Source organism: Pygoscelis adeliae, unplaced genomic scaffold (assembly GCF_000699105.1).
Source record: "Pygoscelis adeliae isolate BGI_AS28 unplaced genomic scaffold, ASM69910v1 Scaffold103, whole genome shotgun sequence".
Taxonomy (NCBI): Eukaryota; Metazoa; Chordata; class Aves; order Sphenisciformes; family Spheniscidae; genus Pygoscelis; species Pygoscelis adeliae.
In genome coordinates, this window is record NW_008824723.1 from 4,814,717 (window position 1) to 4,833,859 (window position 19,143).

General features: G+C 40.0%; 1 protein-coding gene across 1 annotated transcript; it reads right to left on the reverse strand.

Annotated features, from left to right (window-relative positions):
* Nucleotides 1-1,791: 1,791 nt before the first annotated feature.
* HHLA1 (HERV-H LTR-associating 1) lies at nucleotides 1,792-18,256 on the reverse strand. The gene is made up of 13 exons (XM_009323379.1): nucleotides 18,214-18,256; nucleotides 16,705-16,764; nucleotides 15,495-15,575; nucleotides 14,957-15,040; nucleotides 14,780-14,863; nucleotides 13,316-13,399; nucleotides 12,668-12,724; nucleotides 12,473-12,559; nucleotides 9,653-9,724; nucleotides 9,344-9,415; nucleotides 2,477-2,633; nucleotides 2,061-2,143; nucleotides 1,792-1,835 (listed from the first exon to the last, which is right to left on the reverse strand). Exons 1-13 carry the CDS (start codon nucleotides 18,254-18,256, stop codon nucleotides 1,792-1,794), a joined length of 1,008 nt encoding a protein of 335 aa, XP_009321654.1.
* Nucleotides 18,257-19,143: the final 887 nt, after the last annotated feature.

Sequence of the window (19,143 nt, forward strand, 5' to 3'; positions counted from 1 at the left end):
TCGTAGTTTTTCTCATTAATTTTCATTATTCTTCTGGGAAAGCCAAACAGTAAGTCTTAAACAACTGTGACAAGAAGATTGTCATTTGGGACAGGTACCATTAATCCTTTCTCAGCTCCTTTCACAAGACACCAATAGGTATGTGATACCTTCTAATTCTCTCCCCATGAACACGCTCGGGCAGTAGCTCTCAGCCCTTTCCAAGACCTTAGAGTGGAGATGGCTGTGACCTACCCCCAGTGCCAGGCACGGCCCAGGCACCCCCTATGGCACTATAGAGAGGTTAGCACTCTGTCCAAGGACTTGTATTCCTGCAGGAAAAACAGAGTGATTTCTTATAAAGACAAAAGTGTCCTTTAGGATGGAGACCAGTGCTACAACTCAGAGCTGATTAAGTTCATTAAAAAAATAATAAAATGATTTTTTTAAAAGGGAAGCCTTTTCCAAAAATATTTTCCTGTTGTTATTATTGTCATTTTATTCAAACCTAAAAAAGCCCAGAAACTCAAACTGACTTTAATCATTGTTTTCTCCCTTTATGTTCTTGTTTTCATGTCCTTCTTCCTGAGTTCTCAGAAAACCTAGTGATAAAAATGTAAGAAACAGTATATTTTTTTTTTAAATCAAGTCTTCAGGCTGTAAGATGTTTTTGTAAGATTTAAAAGCAACAGTTGCACAAGGGTGTAATTCACCTAGCTCTTCACAGCAGAACTGATCCTGCTTTGGGTGAGGAGAGGTGCTGCAGAGCGAGATCTCTCCACAGCATTGCAGTACATTGGCCATGTTAATATTCCCAATTTATACATTTACTGTATCAACATTCCTATTTCTTCCACTGGCCTAACTTTCAGTATCAACTGTAATTGGTACTGCACCAATCTATCCTGCTCCTTGATGTGACAGAAATGCTTCCGTCATGCTATTGGGCACAACAGTGAAATGTATTTTGGAAGAGGGCTGCTGCATCCCACGTCTCCCTGGAGGCAGCATTCCTTATGGTGCCACCTTTCTCTTTGGCTTTATATTAATTTGAACACATATTTCTTCAGTGAAACATCAATGTGCACCAGCTGTAGTGCAGATAATCTTTTTTTAAAATATTAATGGCTTGATGAAGTACTTTGGGTTGATAGTAGCATCATATTGCTGCAGTGTAGCAAAATATAGGATCATGCAATTTGTTTGGTTATTCTTTCCTTTTTTAGAACTGGCTTTTAGTTCACCAGAGATGCATACAAAGACGGAAATTAATCTTGGTGAGCTCACGCAAATATATCACAGATGGAAAGTACAAGAGGTGTGAACATTTCCTTGGTCGAGCTCTGCACTAGATGAGTTGTTGAAATAATGGGAGACTCTTGATTTGGAATAATGGATAATCTGCATGTGTTTGACACCAGGAAAAATCCTTTTTGTCTTCAGTATTTCAGGTTGCTTTTAAATAATTTTGTATTTGTTCGATTACTTTATCTTAATTGTAAATAAAACTAGAATAAACTATTGTATTCACTAGCCAACCATATAAATATCCTTTATAAAATACAATTTTTAAAAGCCTTTCAATGCTTTTATTGCAGTTACATCACTTGTATAAAATACATCTGATTTTACACATTATTTTTACAATGCCTTGGAGGAAGACACATTTCTAGGTTAACATCTGGTTAATAGCTTGTCTTGTTACAAATATTTGCAAATAACATGTTGCATCCTGATTTTTACACTAAGAAATGAGAGAGACAACTAAAACTGCCACCAATCTTACAATTTGCAGTAAAATTCCTCAGTGCTCTAGACCAACGTACAGATGTTTTTAAGGCATTTTTGTTTTAATGCTGGAAAAACACAAAAAAAACTGTCATCAGACGAGGTTTTATGAAGAAAATATTAAAAACATACATGAAGGTTAAATAATCTTTTTTTTTTAATCCCTTAAAAAAATCATTATCAGATAAAATAGCTATCCGATAAAAGACAGCAATTATTCTGTGGATATCTAAAACTTTTTGTTATACCTTCATAATAAGGTATGTAGAGATACAAAGAGAAAATATACTTACTGTGGGAGTAAGCAACTCTTTTGACTCTTTCACAGACATAATTTGCATTTTTCAAGAACCAGGAATAGTATTCAACACAGTACCTAAAGGTGTAGTTAAAGTTAGGAGAGTAGTAGCTTGTTATCTTTCATAAGCACAGCTGTATGCATAACATATTGCTAATATTGAATATGGAAATAAAAAGCTAGTTTCTGACCTCAATGATGTCATTAGATATTTGGAAAAATTCAGCTAAGCTTTATTCACTTAGTTTGAATACTGGAAGCCAGATCAGGTATTGATCGGTGCACTGGGGACCCATTTGGGTCTCAGCCAGTAGCCACAGACTCTCAAAAATTGAAAATTGTCATTTGAAAAGAGCCCGATGGAGTATTTTAAGCAGAGAGAGAGAGAGGGAAATTAGTGCCAGTTTTTACCTCATGGCTTCCTTTCTGGAATATCTTCTCTGACCAACACAGAGGCACAGCTGAAAAAACCTACAGAGCTCCATCACACAGGGATTGATCTTTTGCACTATAAGAGTGACAGGAGGCGAGGTCACACGGGACTCTTTGAGGATCGCCTGTGGACACCCTAGGAAAAAATACAACTCCGAACTAGTTCAAATACTTGTCCCATTACATTTCTTGCAATGCCTTATGTGGGCTATGAGAAACATGCAGATTAATAGGCTCATGTAGGTATCTTAAAATCAAATCCAAGTGAGTCAGATAATAGAAAAGAAAACAACACACAGCCTGCCAGTTGCTTGAGTGAAAGCACAAATATTCTCTTCAATTTACTATTATTTATCATTACTTGAAACCACGTTGTTTTTATTTATCACAAATGTAAGGAACAACTCTAAAGATGTCATTCATTTATTGTTACTTGTTTAAGTGGAGGCTCAGTTGCCACTGAAGCATCAGCTTTCCACAGTGCAAAACAGCAAGACAAAGAACAGCACTGTACACTTGTTATATTTGATATTTTATATACACATATGCTACTTTAATGAAAAATTCACTTCCAGTTCCACATGCTTCCCTACGCCCACCCTCTAAATCTGGATCCTAGATTAAATATGACTGAGCTAATAAACACTCTCACTGCTTTTTTTGTCACTTTTTTTAGCCTCATTAACAAAATAAGCATGATTTATGCAGAGGTTATGGCTTTCTCTCTGTCCATCTCTGTCTGTCAGTTTTCCCCTTCTTGATTCTAGTGACTTGAATAATCAGCTAATTTCAGCCCAATTTTAGGGATGGGTAAAGATCCTCTGGATAAATACATTCTTACAGGTGTCATGAAAACTGACAAGTAACTGGAGGAGAAAAGGTCAGTTTTTGCCTGTACTGAGGGGAAGGCAGGAATAATTTCTCCTTTTTACTATTTGTTTGCCAGGAGCCAGCTGGTTAATCAATGTTTTTTCCTTTAAGTGACCACCATTATATTATTTTAACTTAAGAAAAATGCAGGGAAATGGTGTACCTGGGGATGGACTCCCTCTTCCCCTTGCTTGAGCCAACTAAAAGGAAAATACCTAGTTTGTTCATTAAATCTTCTGCAGTCAGCAGCAAGAGATAAACATTTGCACACCAAACATTTCATCCTGCCAGCAAATGTAGCTGTGCCAGACTGCAGAAAAAGCAATACTACAGAATAGGTGATGGCAGCTTATAACAAAATCCTGAATTGCTAGGTGGTTTTTCAGCGTCAAATACAATCTCTCTTCAGACTCCCTTTCTGCTATAGAAAAGAGAAATGAAGGCAAGGTGAAAATGGGGGAAATAATTGAGAAAAAGTAAGGCAAAATTGAAGCCGTTTTCAGTTTTTCAGGGCTTTTCTTCATCATATTAAGAGAAAAACCTAACATTTGCCATAGTCTTGTCTTCTCCAAACCATCACCTACCACACGTCATCTTGCACCTTAGCTAAGAGCTGTGTTATGATGGGTCAGAATCAAAGGACTCGCTAGAAAAAAAAAATGCAATATTTACAATATGCTAAAAGGCTACCTGGGCACGGCTAAAATAGGTGTGTAACCACCTCTCCTTTGCATATTTAATAACTGTGCCCCGAAGAGGAGATGCTGTGTGTGAGGGCACACTTTGGGTCGCTGCAGTGAAGCGTCCTGCCCTGCAAGGCATCACATCTGAGCCTGGGGAGCTGCATGCACACACACCGTGTTGTCCCCTGCATACAGCAATCCTTCCAAATGGATGTCTCCCCTATACCAGCACTCCAAAAAATAAGAGACATCCCTGCAAACGCCACGCTGGGGCTGTGAAAAGATAACCAGGGACCAGGATGTGAGAGGGTATATTTTGCATGATGTGGGTGTCCCCCTCACATGCACCCATTGGGGTAGTACGAACGTGCAGAGCGAAGGCGGCTGCAGTGTGATTGTCAACTGGTTTTCCATTTGTGTAACTAGCAGCAGGCTTTGGCCATGTGTAGATAAACAGCCTTACCTGCAGAGTATAATCCCCTTAGGCAGTGTAACTGCATTTCTAGGTTCACATGTCTCACATGCTTTATAGCTTCGGGCCATCTTCTGTTATGTGATAGGAGAGATTACAGAGGTTAAATTTGGACTAATGAAGTTCTGTTGAAATAAGCTTGAGTCGTCTAGTGCCGACAAGAAGTTTAATATAAAATGGCATTCATGGGCAGGAGGAAAATAAAGGCTCTGCCAACCTGAAAGAGATCACTGCAAAACTATTTCTCTTCTGCCAGCGCTTGCCCAAGGTAACAGGAGTCATGGAGGAGTAATGGGCAGACGCAGCTCCCAAACTCACGGGCCCCTCTGAAAACCGGTTGTGTGTCAAAGGCGCTACACAAATATCAGGCGTAATTAGTCAGGGATGGGCAAGAGGGAGCCCCCTTTCTCTTAATCTTAGCAGCTTTGCATAGATGTCATTAGGCTTCATCCACTTAATAGCATTTGATACACCTTGATTTTTTTCCAGTCAATGGCAATTAAAGATTAATGATTTCTTGCTGTAATAAACACTCTTCATGTTAATAACCGAACATCAGAGCATGAGGCAATGAGGTTTTAATATAAGTTGTCCATGAAAAGTAATGTTAGAGTTGCTGTGAATAATTAAAACTTGCTAAAGGCCACCCTCCAACGAATCTCTCTCCACCGGAGCAGGTACTCGCTATCCTGCCTAACAGGTGTTAAATGCTTTACTCAACGTATGTGTTTTACCAGCAGAAATTCAGCTTTATCTAAATGTAAATTGAATGACTGCAATTTTAATTTGGATTCATCTATGTGGGAAAGAGAAGTCAAATAAAAAAGCTGAAAGTTAAACAAATTGCTTTGGTTTTCATTTTTGACAATCAATTTTAAATTAATGCTGCATTTACATAATACTATATTTATTTAATGTTGAAAATCTCTTTCAATTAATGTTGTATTTAATTTTATTTTGATTGGATAGTATAGTCACATCATGTTGTTGAAACTAAAATATTCAGTGCTTCATAGTAATGTTTTATATCTCTTCTGTAATAAATTTCTACTGTGAAATGTGTTTTTTGTATTCAGTTAATAAATTCCTACAGATTTGGATTGAAATTAAAAAAAGAATTAAAAGTATTTATTTATTTATTTCAGAACTTTCTTTTCTAAGAATTTTCTTTCCTAAGAAACTGAGGCAGTCAAAAGAGGCCAGAAAATGCAAGAACCACAGCTCCCTGTGCAGAGCTCTGCTCTTGTCTATTTGAACTTACCACGTTACTGTCACAGGCAGATAAGTGACCAATTCTTGCTGCAGTAAACAGACTTTTCCATTAACTCAATATCCCATCTCTCTGACACTGAGATTAAATTTTGCTGCCAGTGAAAAGCAATGTTATGGCTACTGTGAATAATTCAGACTTACAATATCCCTCCCTGCATGCTCTAATATGCACACTTCCATATTTTGTCAGTTGACATCCACTTTTGTGATTCAAGAAATTACTTCTTGTAATAATGTCTCATTCTTCAGACCATTGTGATTGCTCTTCAGGGCAAGGATGCCCTTCATTGCTTTGTGATCCCACTGTTTGATTTATTTCCCCAAATGCATGATTGATATATGCAGGTAGACAGCCTCTGTCATCATGGTTTCTCATAGAAAGGCATTTAGCGACTCTCCATTCCCTCATCTCATTGAAATCCATGTTTCCCAGCCTTTTCAAAATGGGCTGGTTCCCAGTCCCAGGTTCTCCAGCGGCTGTAGTGTTGCCCACCCGACAGCAACTGGCACATGAACAAACTCTGGACTGTGCACACCACAAGTCCAGTCACACACTCCAGCAGCTTCCAGCTGGCTGGCCAATCCTCAAGTCAAACTCACCCACAACAAAGAAGACATGCAGAGAACTTCAGTTTTGTGCAGAATTTTTGATAGATGAGAATTACCATAGCATATTCCTCTGCTCCCAATCAAGATAAGAAGACCTAGTTCATCTTAAATTCTTCTCTTCACACCATCAAGAGTGTCAGGAAGTCAAACTATGTTCATGTGATATGGCGTTGGATCATTTTCTTCATGCAACCAATGTGTGTCATGGGGGATAAGATGAGGATTCTGGTATTTTGAGTTCTTTAAAAAGCAGTAAAATGAGAGAAAGATAAAAAAAGGATATTTGGCTTCCTATCTCCATGGTTCGAAAAGCCTCTTACATCAAGAACTGCTCCTTGGCTCAGAACCAGTGAGTATTCTCCTTGGAAACATGTCTCAGTAGATAGTTTTTTACTGCAGTGCTCTCAGGCCTCCCAGGCAATAGCTTCATCTCCCTCTTCCCTGACACTGCCTTTCTGCAGGACTTGTGTTTGCATGATCACTTGATGCTGTTGTCAAACTTTGTTTTTCATGGTCAGTATTTTTAACTCTGATAACATTATTTACTTCTGAAAACGGACGCCCCACTGAGTGGTATGCTCTCAAATGCTTTCTTTTCTGATAGTATGAGTAAAAAAAAAACCCAAACCAAAAAAAAAAAAAAACAAGCAACCCAACATAGGCTGATAAACTCAGCCAACCAGAACAGGGCAGGGAACTATGAAAAACCTGGTCAGAATCAGCAAAAGCTACAAAACCTAACAGCACAGGATCCTGGTCTTGGATTGCTGCAATAGGCAACAACAACAAAACCGAGGGAAAAAACAAATGACACAAAAACTGTAAGATACTACTGCTCATCTACTATGTGATCATTCCCATAGTGACAGAAAAATTGAAGATTTGTGAAAGAACCTTTCTCTCTGACTCAAATATGTTTACCCCTCAAAAAAAACCCCCTTTACTCACAAGTAGAGTTGTGTTGGAATTCAGCAATGAGCCGAGAGAATTCAGTATTCAAGATATCATTAGAAATGGTGAGATTAGCAGGGAATCCAGGCCAGAACTTGGATTTTAAGCCTCCAAGTAATCCCAAAATGAAGACCTGAGGGTTGCCTGTCAGGGAGCTGGCTGCATCCCCGATGCTCTGGGTCAACTCCACTAGCAGAGAAGGACCACAAGGCTGCAGTTTCCCTTCATGCAAAAACCTGCTGGTGATGTTCAGTTTTTCACTTTACCTCTCCTGTTTTGACAGGCTAACTATCAGCAGCAGTTTCCTCTTAGATTTATTAGGAATCCATATCAAAGACCCACAATTTCCTTTGACAATACCAGAATGGTGCAGTTTCCTACTAATCCATCACAAACCATATAATCAGCATTTGCTCTTTGCTCTCCTCGCCTACCATCTTTCAGAATCTGCAGGCATTTATTTGCTCATATTATCAGGGTTTTTTTGGGTTTTTTTCCTAGATGTCCAAACAGACCTTTGAAAAAATGTTATCTGACTGGTATTTTATTTCTTTGGACTCCTCTGGTTTTATCTATAATATCAGGTCCAAATGATACTGAAGACCTCTGCAATTTAGTCCGATATATTATCTTTGCACTAACCAGCCTATACGCTCCTCTTAGACAGTCACCACACAGAAACACAAGCAGTTAATGGACAGATTTCCAAAATTCCCTCCAGCAGACTTCACCACTCAGCAAGACTCGTGTTCCTACTCATTTGTGGTAGCAGCAGAGTCAACTTCAACGGGGGGACCAAGGACAGCCTCTTCCCAGAATGTCCCATGAGATCATAGCTCCAACACAGCTCTAAGCAGTCAAACTGGCAGGACGTAGTTGTAATGCCAGGAAACCTTGGAATTGATCCACCTGCTTATTCTGGAAAAGTGGGGACCGTTTTTTTTCCTTTCTAGTCTTGAGATGAGCACAGGCATTGCCCCACCTTCACGCACTACAGGAGTTTTCACACCGACCTCAGTGGTAGCTACCAAATTTCTCTTCTCTCCCTAAAATGATTATGCTGCACTGAACAGCAGATAATCACAGAGTCTGGACTATAGGCACACAGATTTTGTCTGGATCCCAGAACAGGCAATCTGGATTTTCCCTCCAAATACAACAGCAATATGAAATCATAATAATACTGATGTGCTTTCCATATTAGTACCAATGCTGGAACATAAACACCAACGTATCCCTCAAATTTACCTCCTTAACTACCAGGTTAATGGGGCCCATATAATCAGGAACTGTGACACACATGCAACTTCAGCTGTGCCTTGCCCGCTGCTCAGCTGGCCAAGTTGCCACTGAGACTCCCCTCCTGGCATTGAATCAGGTCCAGTTTTTCAAAGCATATAACCTCTTACTAAATACTTATATGTAAATATAATTTTATTGCCAACATGAGTAGATGAGACTTGTAAGTGGAGTGGCACATCATCATATATTTACCATGCTGAGCTCTTAAATTCTAACTATTTTGGTGCTTAAAAGAAAGAATTGAGCTTTCCTGAAAATCTAGTTGATAATGATCCTTCTTTAGCTGAAGAAGAACTTTGCAGTACTGTAAATTCAGGGCAATTCTGGAGATCTCATGTGGCATGGATTGACTTAATTTTATTTTTACCAATAGGGAGATTTAAAGCATAATACTTTCTTTTGGAATAAATTAATTTTAAGATTCTCCAATAACCAATCCATGTTAAAATTGACGCACAGAGTACATATGTTAATTTTGTCATCATATTAGAATTTATGTTTTGAATGTGTGATTGTGTATGACTCACAAACAAATATGAAAGCGGTCCCTTGTATATTTAGGGTGTTTTACATGCATAAGATATCATGTAAATTAAACATGGATGTTGTTTCTGCATGGGAAAATTTGCATACTTATATACTTTCAAACATACTACTATTTTTGCTGCATGAGGTGCAGCTACTTACTGGTAGCTGAGTAAAGTTTCAGTGTCACACCAGGCCTGTAGGGTGGTGTAGACAGTACTGAGGAAGGCAAATCTGAAGGAGGGAAAAAAATATAAGTTGCCTTGACATATTAACAGGAAGGAAAATATGGGAAGGTTGATTGAAAGAATAACAGAAAAAAGAAAAGTGGAAGTCACAGACCACTAATAAACACTTACATAGATATTGATGTATGAATACATTCACAGTGACCTATTTCTAGATATACTATTTTCTATTTCATAAATGTGCCAACTGACACACTTCGTTATTATCCCAGATCAATCTCACCTGGCTCTGTTTGCATCAGTTTGTTGGTTTCTTGAGGAGACACCATCTGCATCCAAAATGCATACAGGTCAGCTGTGGGAACAGAAAGACACATGCTTCGTGTCATTCAGGATATTTGTTATTTATCTGTCTACCGAGAACTGCTATATATGAGACAGCTCAACAGACAGAGTCCCTCACCCAGTACTTCCAGTGGCATATAAAAATGTCAGGATGAAAAAGGAAGGACAAAAGCTGTACTTTGCTAGATCTTGAAAAGTCATGGGCTAGGGAAAGGTAGGATTTAAAGAAGGTATGTTTAGTGGAGACCAAGAGAAGCAGTTTTATATTGCTTTTTCACAAGTCTGCTCACCGTGTTTGGAGCAAAATGTGAGTGAAGACCCTGGGTGGCAGAGGTGTCTGTGAAGAGCAAGGCTTAGTTTTTCCCCAAAGGGTACAAAACTACAGATGGACCCTATAACTGATTTTAGCACTTCTACAATAAAAAAATCTACTCACTAGTGACCCAGAGTGGGTCTCCCTGAAGGGCCTCCCAACCTCAACCTCAGAGATGTGGTTTTAGCTTTTGGCCAAACCCCACCGCTAGCAGGGTAAAGCTGGTGTCAGTCCTCCTCGCCATACTCACTGGGGCTGGGCTGCAGGCCTGGTGAGGGGGCTGAGATCCCCACCGCAGTCGGAGGGGGTCCGGCCGTGCCTTGGGGTCTGGAAGCATCCATGTGTGCTGATAGAAACCCTGATCCTTTTGCTGCAACCGTCTTTGGCCATGGTGGAAACGTTATGGTGGGGATTTCCTCCCCTTTCTGGGCAAGAGGGATCCTGGTAGCTGGAGAAGCAGGAGAGACACAGGGAGGGCACCAGCAACACACTGTGGGTGCTGATGCCCCACGGCAGCAGTGAGCGTAACACTCTGAGGGACAATAATATCTAAAATACACCCAGAAAATCCCATCTACTCCTTGAGTGTTTCCTCTGGCAGGTGAGTGACCACCTTTCCATTTAATTTTTAAAATTATGTGGTTTTTTTCTTTCCAGGAAAACATGGGGAGTGCCAATAAAGTTTGAATTTTAACTGAGAACATTTTAATGTGCCAGTTTTCATAAACAAAAAAAGAAACTGAAATGTTTCTTCAAAGCTTTTTTTCTTCTTCACATTATAAAATTATTTTCTATTTCCTAAACTGCTTCACTACAGAGGAGAGACAGGAAAGCTCTTGTCTGTGTGAAGGGGAGCGGGCAGGTACTGGAGGGCAGATACTGGCATTTGAGAACTGATGACATTTTGCGGCAGGAGTGACACTCGGGGCTGGAAGAGATAACAAAGGTTGGTATGTGGTTGAGCAGAATAAAAGAGCTTATAAAAAGACAGCAGACTGACTAGGGAAATGTAGAAATTTTGTTGTAGACATGCAGCTGCAGTGATGAGGAGGTATGAAGTAAAATTCTGAATTTCTCTTTGCTGTTACTATGTGCAAGCAAGTATGAAGACTTGCTTTTCTGCTTCCAAAATGAGGCAGACTAGCACTTTTCTATCTTGTAGCCTTGTGGCAAAGCTAAATGCACTGAAGTTTATGAAACATTGAGGTACTCACAACCGAATGTCATATAAAGTGAAAGATAAAGAAAAAAAAAGAAAAAAATTACAATAAGAAAGAAGAAGAAACAGTTTGAACAATCTTTTTCTTAGTTTAAAATCAACAACTTTTTTTTTTTTCACTTTTCTGCCTCCTTAGAAAACTTCTTTTTCTAATAAAATGGCAAAAAAAAAAAAGGGTTTTTTACAATAGTTTTTCTATCCTCCAGCTATTCAGTGCATTACTGACCTGATCTTCTGATATTTAGGACAAGTTTTTATTTTAGTCTGTAATTATAGTTCAACATCACAGTGCTGCGCAGCAAACATACACGATCACTTGTCAAGACATTAATCAAGGAGAAGATAAGTTTAGGTCTGACAATTTTTGCTCACTTTTAAATGTCCACACATGTTCTGCTGATGGATCCACTGTTTTGTTTGGATCTTCCTGTAATTTCATGAAACTTGAAAAAATCGAATCTAGATCTTTGAGGTATGAGAAGATAGGGTTAGTATGCTCATCATCCATCACATATTGTGTGATAAAAAGGAAAGAAATCAGGTTCTGGTATAAAAGAAACAGCTGTTGTCCTTTTAAATAAAAGTCAGTTTTGGCAAAAAAGTCTTTGATTATTATTTTTTTAAAAGACTGAAACATCCTACAGCTTTTGGCACAGGTAAACTTGCGATGGATTTCACCGCCTGCCTGTTTTAATCAAGCACTGAAAATGAGAAGTGGTCATGGGCAGCAGTGAGGGGAAAGCATCTGAAGTGCAGCTCAACCTGGCAAAGCAGCTTTGGGCGGAGGAGCCGCGCGGCACACTGGCTGAATACGTTCAACTCCTTTCTGAAGGTAACTCATGTAAGGGTAGGAGACAGTTTGTGCTGAGATTTAAGGGAGGCTCCCCAGTCCAGTGCTGAATTCTGTAAAAGCTCTCATCCCAGGAGGTTTTGTTCATTCCTCCACTAGAAGACCTCGTAGCTAATAATTTAAGAGTTTGTAAATTTTACATATATTTATAATATAAATATTATATTACAGTTATAATAACATAAAATATTGTTCTATTTTAATTATAATAAAATATATGATAATGTGTAAATATATATAAGTAATGCAATGTAATGTAAAATAGTATTTTAAAAAAATTTTTACATGATGAAGATGGAGTATTCATTGCAAGTGCTACCTGGATACGGTTTTCATTGTTGTTGCTGTTTCCTTTTATTGCCCAGGATGTACTTACCCAGGTCAGAAGATGTGTTACTGGAAAATGTGTAATTAATAACAGGAGACTTCTCCAGCATTTCCCAAAATTCAGACAGATTTCTTCCTGCAATTAGAAATGCTTATAAATATCAAGAAACACTTGTTTCTAGTATAAGTCATCACTGAGAGTAAATAGGGCAATATTTTCGGGTGGGACGGTTTTAACATCTACCTGTTTGCCCTGCCATCACACAGATGTAGATACAATCTGAATCATTGCTCTGACGCACTGAAAGGCAAAAAAATGTAAAACAGTTCATTGTTACTAGCTTTCATTATATGATATTATCTTAAACAGTTGAAAACACAAACACAAAATGGTATGTGGCTACTACAACTGGCCAAATATTTTCCTTCTGATCTGATTTTTGACAAAAACCTTGAACCGGCACCAAATCCAAATGCTAATATTTCCTAGATAGAGAATATAGAAAATAGAAAATGTTTCTATCCAATTAAAATTCTAAATTACAAGCATTTTTACATGGATAAAAAATATTCAGATAATATACCCCATAATTATTCTTTGGGAATCATAATTCTCCAAAATACCAATATTTAATCATAATTCACCAAATTTTCAAACAAAACATAGCTGCTCCTAGAAACATGGTATCTCTATATTATATATATACACATTATATATGTATCTTGTTCCTCTAAGGAGACTTTGTTTACAACTGCAGTCCATGCTTTGCAAGCAAAATGCTGCTGAGTAAGAGCAAGCAATAGGCTTTTATAAAAATGTCTATGCTTGTTTCCATGCCAGGAGTAAATCAGACAAATAAGACAATGATAAATGTTAAACTGAAATGCAAACCTGAGAGAATAGAAGTGGATTTGAAAATTTCTGTGAGATAACTGGTGGAGTTTCCAATAATATCAACAAGTAAAGCTGTAAAATCTAGACAACAAAATAGAGAAAGTTTATGATTTAAAACGCATATTCTATCGACTATGCTAAGTCAAAAAATCACTTTTATATGTGATCATATTTTGGATATATGCTTGTATGTGACAATGTTTAAAATATTTTAAAGTTGAGAATGTTTCTGCTGAATGGGAGTGGACTTAAGAAGCCACTGGAATACTCTGCAGAAGTATATTTCAAAGATGATAACCAAAATAGCACTAATATGCCTAAAAGTAAACTTCAGTGGAATTTATCTCTTCAAGAGAACAATTTAAAGTAACTTTCTAATTAGTCTGCTTAAATATAGAAGGAGAACCAAAGCTTGTAGGCTTTGCCTGCACTAACTGCCTATCTGCCATGTAGGACCTTCCAGGAGGCATCTGCTTGTCTCCTCTGAGGTCTACTTCAGACATACCGATGATGATGTCAGCTCAAAAAATGGCTAGTGGTGGTGGTGTTATGACTTTTTCATAACAAGTTCTAGCAGTAACAGGTCAGTGTTCTCACTTAAAGAGTGACAGACATGAGCCCTGTGTTGGGCACTCAATTTCTACTACTTGCGAGGATGCTCTAATCACCAAGATATTCTGGATTTGGTGCAGAAAAATTAAAGTTTCTCCATTATCCTCCAAGGCAGACTGGGTCATTATGCAATAAGGCTTGTGACGTGTGGGTCCAGAAAAAGCCTTGAAAGCCATTGTGGCTCATGTGTGTGGTCATCACATGCAGCTTAGAGGGCATGGGTTCTGGTCCCTAGCTGCTGAGCTATTCCTGATATATTACATTAACCAGCCATAGAATTAGAGTGCTCAGACCCATCCTGGAATGTTAAGTACTGTGAGGTCAGGGATGTGAATGAGGATTATAGGTGAAGGATTTGCCCAACAGCATTTTGCACTCCATTAAACAGGTCTATGAAGACATTAATCCTTGCTTTTCACTCCTGTTGGGCTCATTGAAGTTATTGGAGTCTATTGGTGCAGAGAAGCCCTTGTTCATCTCCTGTGGGTTATCTCAGGAGAGTGAAAGTGGCTAAGGTAATGCATCATACATTGCTGGGTTTTGTCTCCTTCGCTGCTCTTTGTACTCTGAGGAGGAAAGGGACGTCTTTCTGCCAGGTAAACCACACCGGTCATTTGACTGATGGCTCCATCCCAGACTGGCTGGCTGGGTGCAGCAACCTGAGACTGAGTTCATCGACTCTCCCCCAAGGTTCAGAGCAGCCACTTGTCGTGAGTAATGGCTGTTGACCTCAGTACGGTGATGCTGCTCGTAAGGATGAAGTCTGAGAATTCAGGCTACAGCTTTCAGCTCCAAAGGAAATAATTCATCTTAACCACATGCAATTGCCAACCTCTCTTGTGTACCCACCTGTCAAGTCATTTGTCACATTGTTCAAACAGTAGCAGTAATGCATAGGGAACTTGCCACGGTCAACATTTTTCACGTTAGAAACTGTAAGGAGAGACAGAGAAAAATCAGTATCTTGATGCACAGGCTGTGTGAGAGAAAACGCTCCTGCGCGAAGCAAAGCGCCGAGACACTCACTGTTATAAATGGTGACTGACACTTTGTGGAAGGCAAATGAGCTGTAGGATGTGACACTCAGCAAAGAGAAGAGTTTTTTGGTACCTGCAGAAACACATGCCCATGCTATTAGCTGTTGGAACAAATTATGACAACAGCATGTTTTTACTCTGCTCATTTAATTTCTAAAAGACTCCTGAGGTGCTGATACTATACAGCTGCCCAAGACTCAATTCTTTCTCATTTCCACTGAGGGAAGGATCATTTGTATTACTTCTTCTTTTTTTTTTTTTTTAATTCAAACCTACACTGGATTATAAAGTGCTTTCTAAAGGCATCCTATATGCCTGTGTCTATATATAAACACACACTATTTTCTAAATTCTTTGGGACAGAGAGCTATCTGCATTATAAATGCACAAGGGTAACTTGCTCCTAGAATCAATTCTGGAGGCAGACGGCATGTATTTATGGCTTCTTCTGCTAACACCGTTAGTCCTTTATCTCATTCACCGCCGGGCTGACAGCCTGCGTGACCTGCCCGGCCTTGTCGCATTACCTCTGAGCGCTGTGTTCAGCATACCGTTCACCAGCTCTGTCAGATTAATAGCAGCTAGATCCATGGACTTCGCAGGAAGCTCTGAAAAAGAAGGGATCTCTGAGCAGTTGGCTGCATGAGGGTTTAAGGAAATGGCCGTTAATCCCCTGCTATATATGGCAAAAAAGCTTCCAGAATGGGAAAAACAAATTGAGCTGATTATGTATCGGGGTGCACTGAAAAACTGTGGTGAGAAAATAAAGATGCCAGGAATGCAGAGACGAGTCTGGAAAATAACAAGATAAAGTGGGCAGTGCAACGGTAGGCCAAAATTCAGGTCGGGCTCTATGTTGCCTGTTGCCTTGAGCACGCCCTTGAGCAGGCTGCCAGGGAGGCGAAGCCAGCCCTGAAGTTCTGGTGCCCCCTCGTGCTGGGCAATGTGTATTTACTGCCAAAATTGCAGCAGATCTCTCTTTGCAGATCACAAACGGGAGAAAGTACCTGGGAAATGTTGCCCCTTCCCCAGTGCTACACAGAACTGGGATAAAAAATGCAGATTTTTTTTTTTTCCCCCAGCTACCTTGATGGCTATATTGCTACGACAGAATAAATTGACTGTAGCTGAATCACACTTTTTATTTTAACGTTTTCTTTCTGTTGACATTGCTTATTTGCTTTTCCCACGTCAAAATTTCCAAAGATGTTATTTTGCTTCCCTCCCGCAAAGTCATGCAGAAGCAAAGCAGTATGGTGTCTCTGTGTGCGTGCCAGGTGGAAGATCTGTGTGTGCATGACAGAGAGAGAAAAAACAGAGCAGGACGGAAAAAGAAGCACAGAAAGCCAAGATGAGAACAAAATCAAATTTAGGGAGAAATGCAGTTTTCCAATGACATCAGTATTATTTTTAACCAATTTGAAACCAAGCTGCACCCCAGGGCTGGAAGCAGGGCTTGTCCACAGCGTAGAAGAGAGGAAAGGAAAACCAAAAGGGAATGGAGAGCTGGGAAGGAGAGGAAGGAAAAAGAGAAAACAACACTTTAGATTCCTGGAAGGATGGAGGTTAAACCGGCCAGAGACCTGGGTTGTGTGAGGAGCTCTTGCAGCAGTGGTGGGTTGGGGCTCACAGACTCTGCAGGAGAAGAACCCATCTGCCACCGCCTCCGTGTCCAGCACAATACCTCCCACTCCCATTAAGACCCCACACAGGGCCTCCTGACATGCTGCTTGTTACCTGCGGTAGCCAGCACTGCCACTTGCTTCTCTTTCTTATTTTCTCTTCTTATGCATGAAGCTGTGAAGTGAAGAACGAGACTGAGAAACAGTTTTCCCTGTTGAGCTACCAAGCAACTCTCTGTTGAGCTCTCCGCCTGGGTTACTTTGCTGCTTTCATTCATTTTAGCTCAGAAACCTATGGACATTAGCACTGCAAAGCAGGCCGCTGTGTATTCACAACAGCAGCTGATCAAGTGCCTAAGAATAAGGATTTCCTAAAGGACTTGCCAGGTCCTTTAGCTGCCAGCTAAAGAAAGAAAACAGATTAAATATCAGAGCTTGCCCCCTTAACTCAAGAATCAAAAGAAAAAAAATAGTAGCAAACTGTTGTAGAGGTCTGCACTAGGCTTGCACGCAACATTGACTGCAAGGTACATAGTATATTAAGGCCAAATCTAAATGAAACTTCACAGGCTGTGTGCATGTTTGTTATTCAGAGCAGTCATTCGACTGAGTACTGTTCTCAAGAGCTGTGTTGTGAGAGGAATGAACTGGATCTGGGTTCAGGAGCTTGGACTTGCTTCCTGGGATTCCCTCGGTGACCAACAAGGGCAAGGTGCAGAGCAGCGATTTAGACATCACAGGACAAGTTGAAGTGCAGGAGTTTGGTGTTTAGGCTCCCTATCCTATCAGTGGAGAGCTGAGTGCCTCCAAAGAGTAATCCATAAGGCTCCCCAAATGAGCCACTGCTAGCAAATGCTAAACTCCCATATCCCGCTGAAGCTTCAGCTTCTCAGTCCATCCAAGCTCCCCAGAGAGAAGTCCTCTCCTGGGAGGTGGTGGTGAGGAGGGCTTACCTCAGTGGTGGTAATGCCCCCCTCTGTGTTATAACCTAATGGGCAGAGCTCTTACCAGGGAGTAGGAAACCTGGGCTCAATTTCCTCTTCAGCAAGAGGAAAACTGTAGGACTGGAAGCAGCAAAAGAAAGAGGAGATGTGACTGCATGATCTGGCTGTTTGTAGCTAAAATTGGTGAAACCTGAAGGCTTGTCCTTATTCGTACAAAAATCTATGCCTTGTACAGGAGACAATCCCTGGATACATTTCTCTTTCTCCTTCTCTCTTTACATGTATATAAAGGAAAAATACCCTCTAGAGAATCCATGGTACAAGGCCTGTAAACCGTGAGTCCTCATACAGTGCTAGTCAGCTGTATTAACAACTCTCACTTAGTATGAGCTAAATTTGGACTGACAATCTAGGTGGTAGGAGCTCTTCTAACCCCTCTCTCTCTTTCCATATAAACCCTTCTGACTCCAGATTCATGGCATGGGAGCCAAGAGCAGACCTTTGCCATCATCTGGTCTGCTCTGCTGCATGGCAGCAGCCCTGGAGCTCCAGCCCATCAGCCTTGCCTACGTGGGTTGAAAGAAACAAGTGTGACACAGATGTGGGAATGGGGCTATGGGAGCAATTGGGAAAGAGACACTTGGGTTATTCCCTGAGGAGCACCAAACCATTGTCCTTACCTGTGTTGCAAACCAGAAAGAGACACAGAAATCCCAGGCTCATCTTCGCTGGCACATGCCAGCAGAACAACTGCATTGTGGACTCTCACTTCCAGCAGCTTGGGCTGCTCTAGGAGAAAGAAATACTATTTTGGTGGTGTTAAAGTTTGTGGTATTGTGCGATTTTGTCCAACCCCTGTCCCAAAATGATGTTTACCATGAGAGAATTAGCTCTCTGGAATGCAGAGAAAAGATTGCTGGTGTAAATGGCAAAGAATCAGAAATCACACAGTCAGTATTTTCTGCATATGCATGTGTCATGAGTTTAGTATGTAACTCTTGATTTTTGAGTCCTACGTAACTGTAGCTTTGGTGGGACTTGGTAAGGTCGCCTACACGATCCTCTTCTCTGGCAGGATGACCTGTGCCCAAAGGACACTGACACATCAGACACCTAAACTCTTCTGTTGAAACAAGATAAAATGTACTTACGTTCAATTTCAGACCAGATATCAACTGAGCTCCTTTTCTGCACAAATGTTGCTTGCCCGGTCATCCCAGTCTTGTATTTCTATAGTTAATTACTGTCACCAAGCTGTGTCCTGTGTTGCCTTGCCTAGTTGCTTGGGAGGGATTAATGGTGCTGTCTTTCAGACAATGAGCTGCTTTCCAGGTTTAAAAGATTTAATTAGAAGTGGTTAGAAAAAAAGAAGGAAAGTCCTTGCTGCTTTACATGTTCCCCCGTTCTTGTAATATTGGAACACGCCAAATAGCTCTGTAATTGTCAGAAAATGAGGGAGCATATGAAAATTAGCAAAAAAAAGTAAAAAAATTTTTTTCATATCCTCTTGGAGTAGCTAATCTTGCAAGTATGCAGCAAACCATTATCTTGAAGATAATACTCTTTGATTAACAAACTATTATCATCGTGTTTAAAATCTTTGCCATATT

What these genes read in the sequence shown, in the direction of transcription:
- HHLA1 (XM_009323379.1), bottom strand. Translation starts at nt 18,256, where the DNA reads ATGAGCCTGGGATTTCTGTGTCTCTTTCTGGTTTGCAACACAG. An exon ending in GCTGAACACAGCGCTCAGAG is followed by an intron (nt 15,041 to 15,494) that starts GTAATGCGACAA and finishes GTGTTTCTGCAG; the next exon opens with GTACCAAAAAACTCTTCTCT. An exon ending in GTCAGTCACCATTTATAACA is followed by an intron (nt 14,864 to 14,956) that starts GTGAGTGTCTCG and finishes CTCTCCTTACAG; the next exon opens with TTTCTAACGTGAAAAATGTT.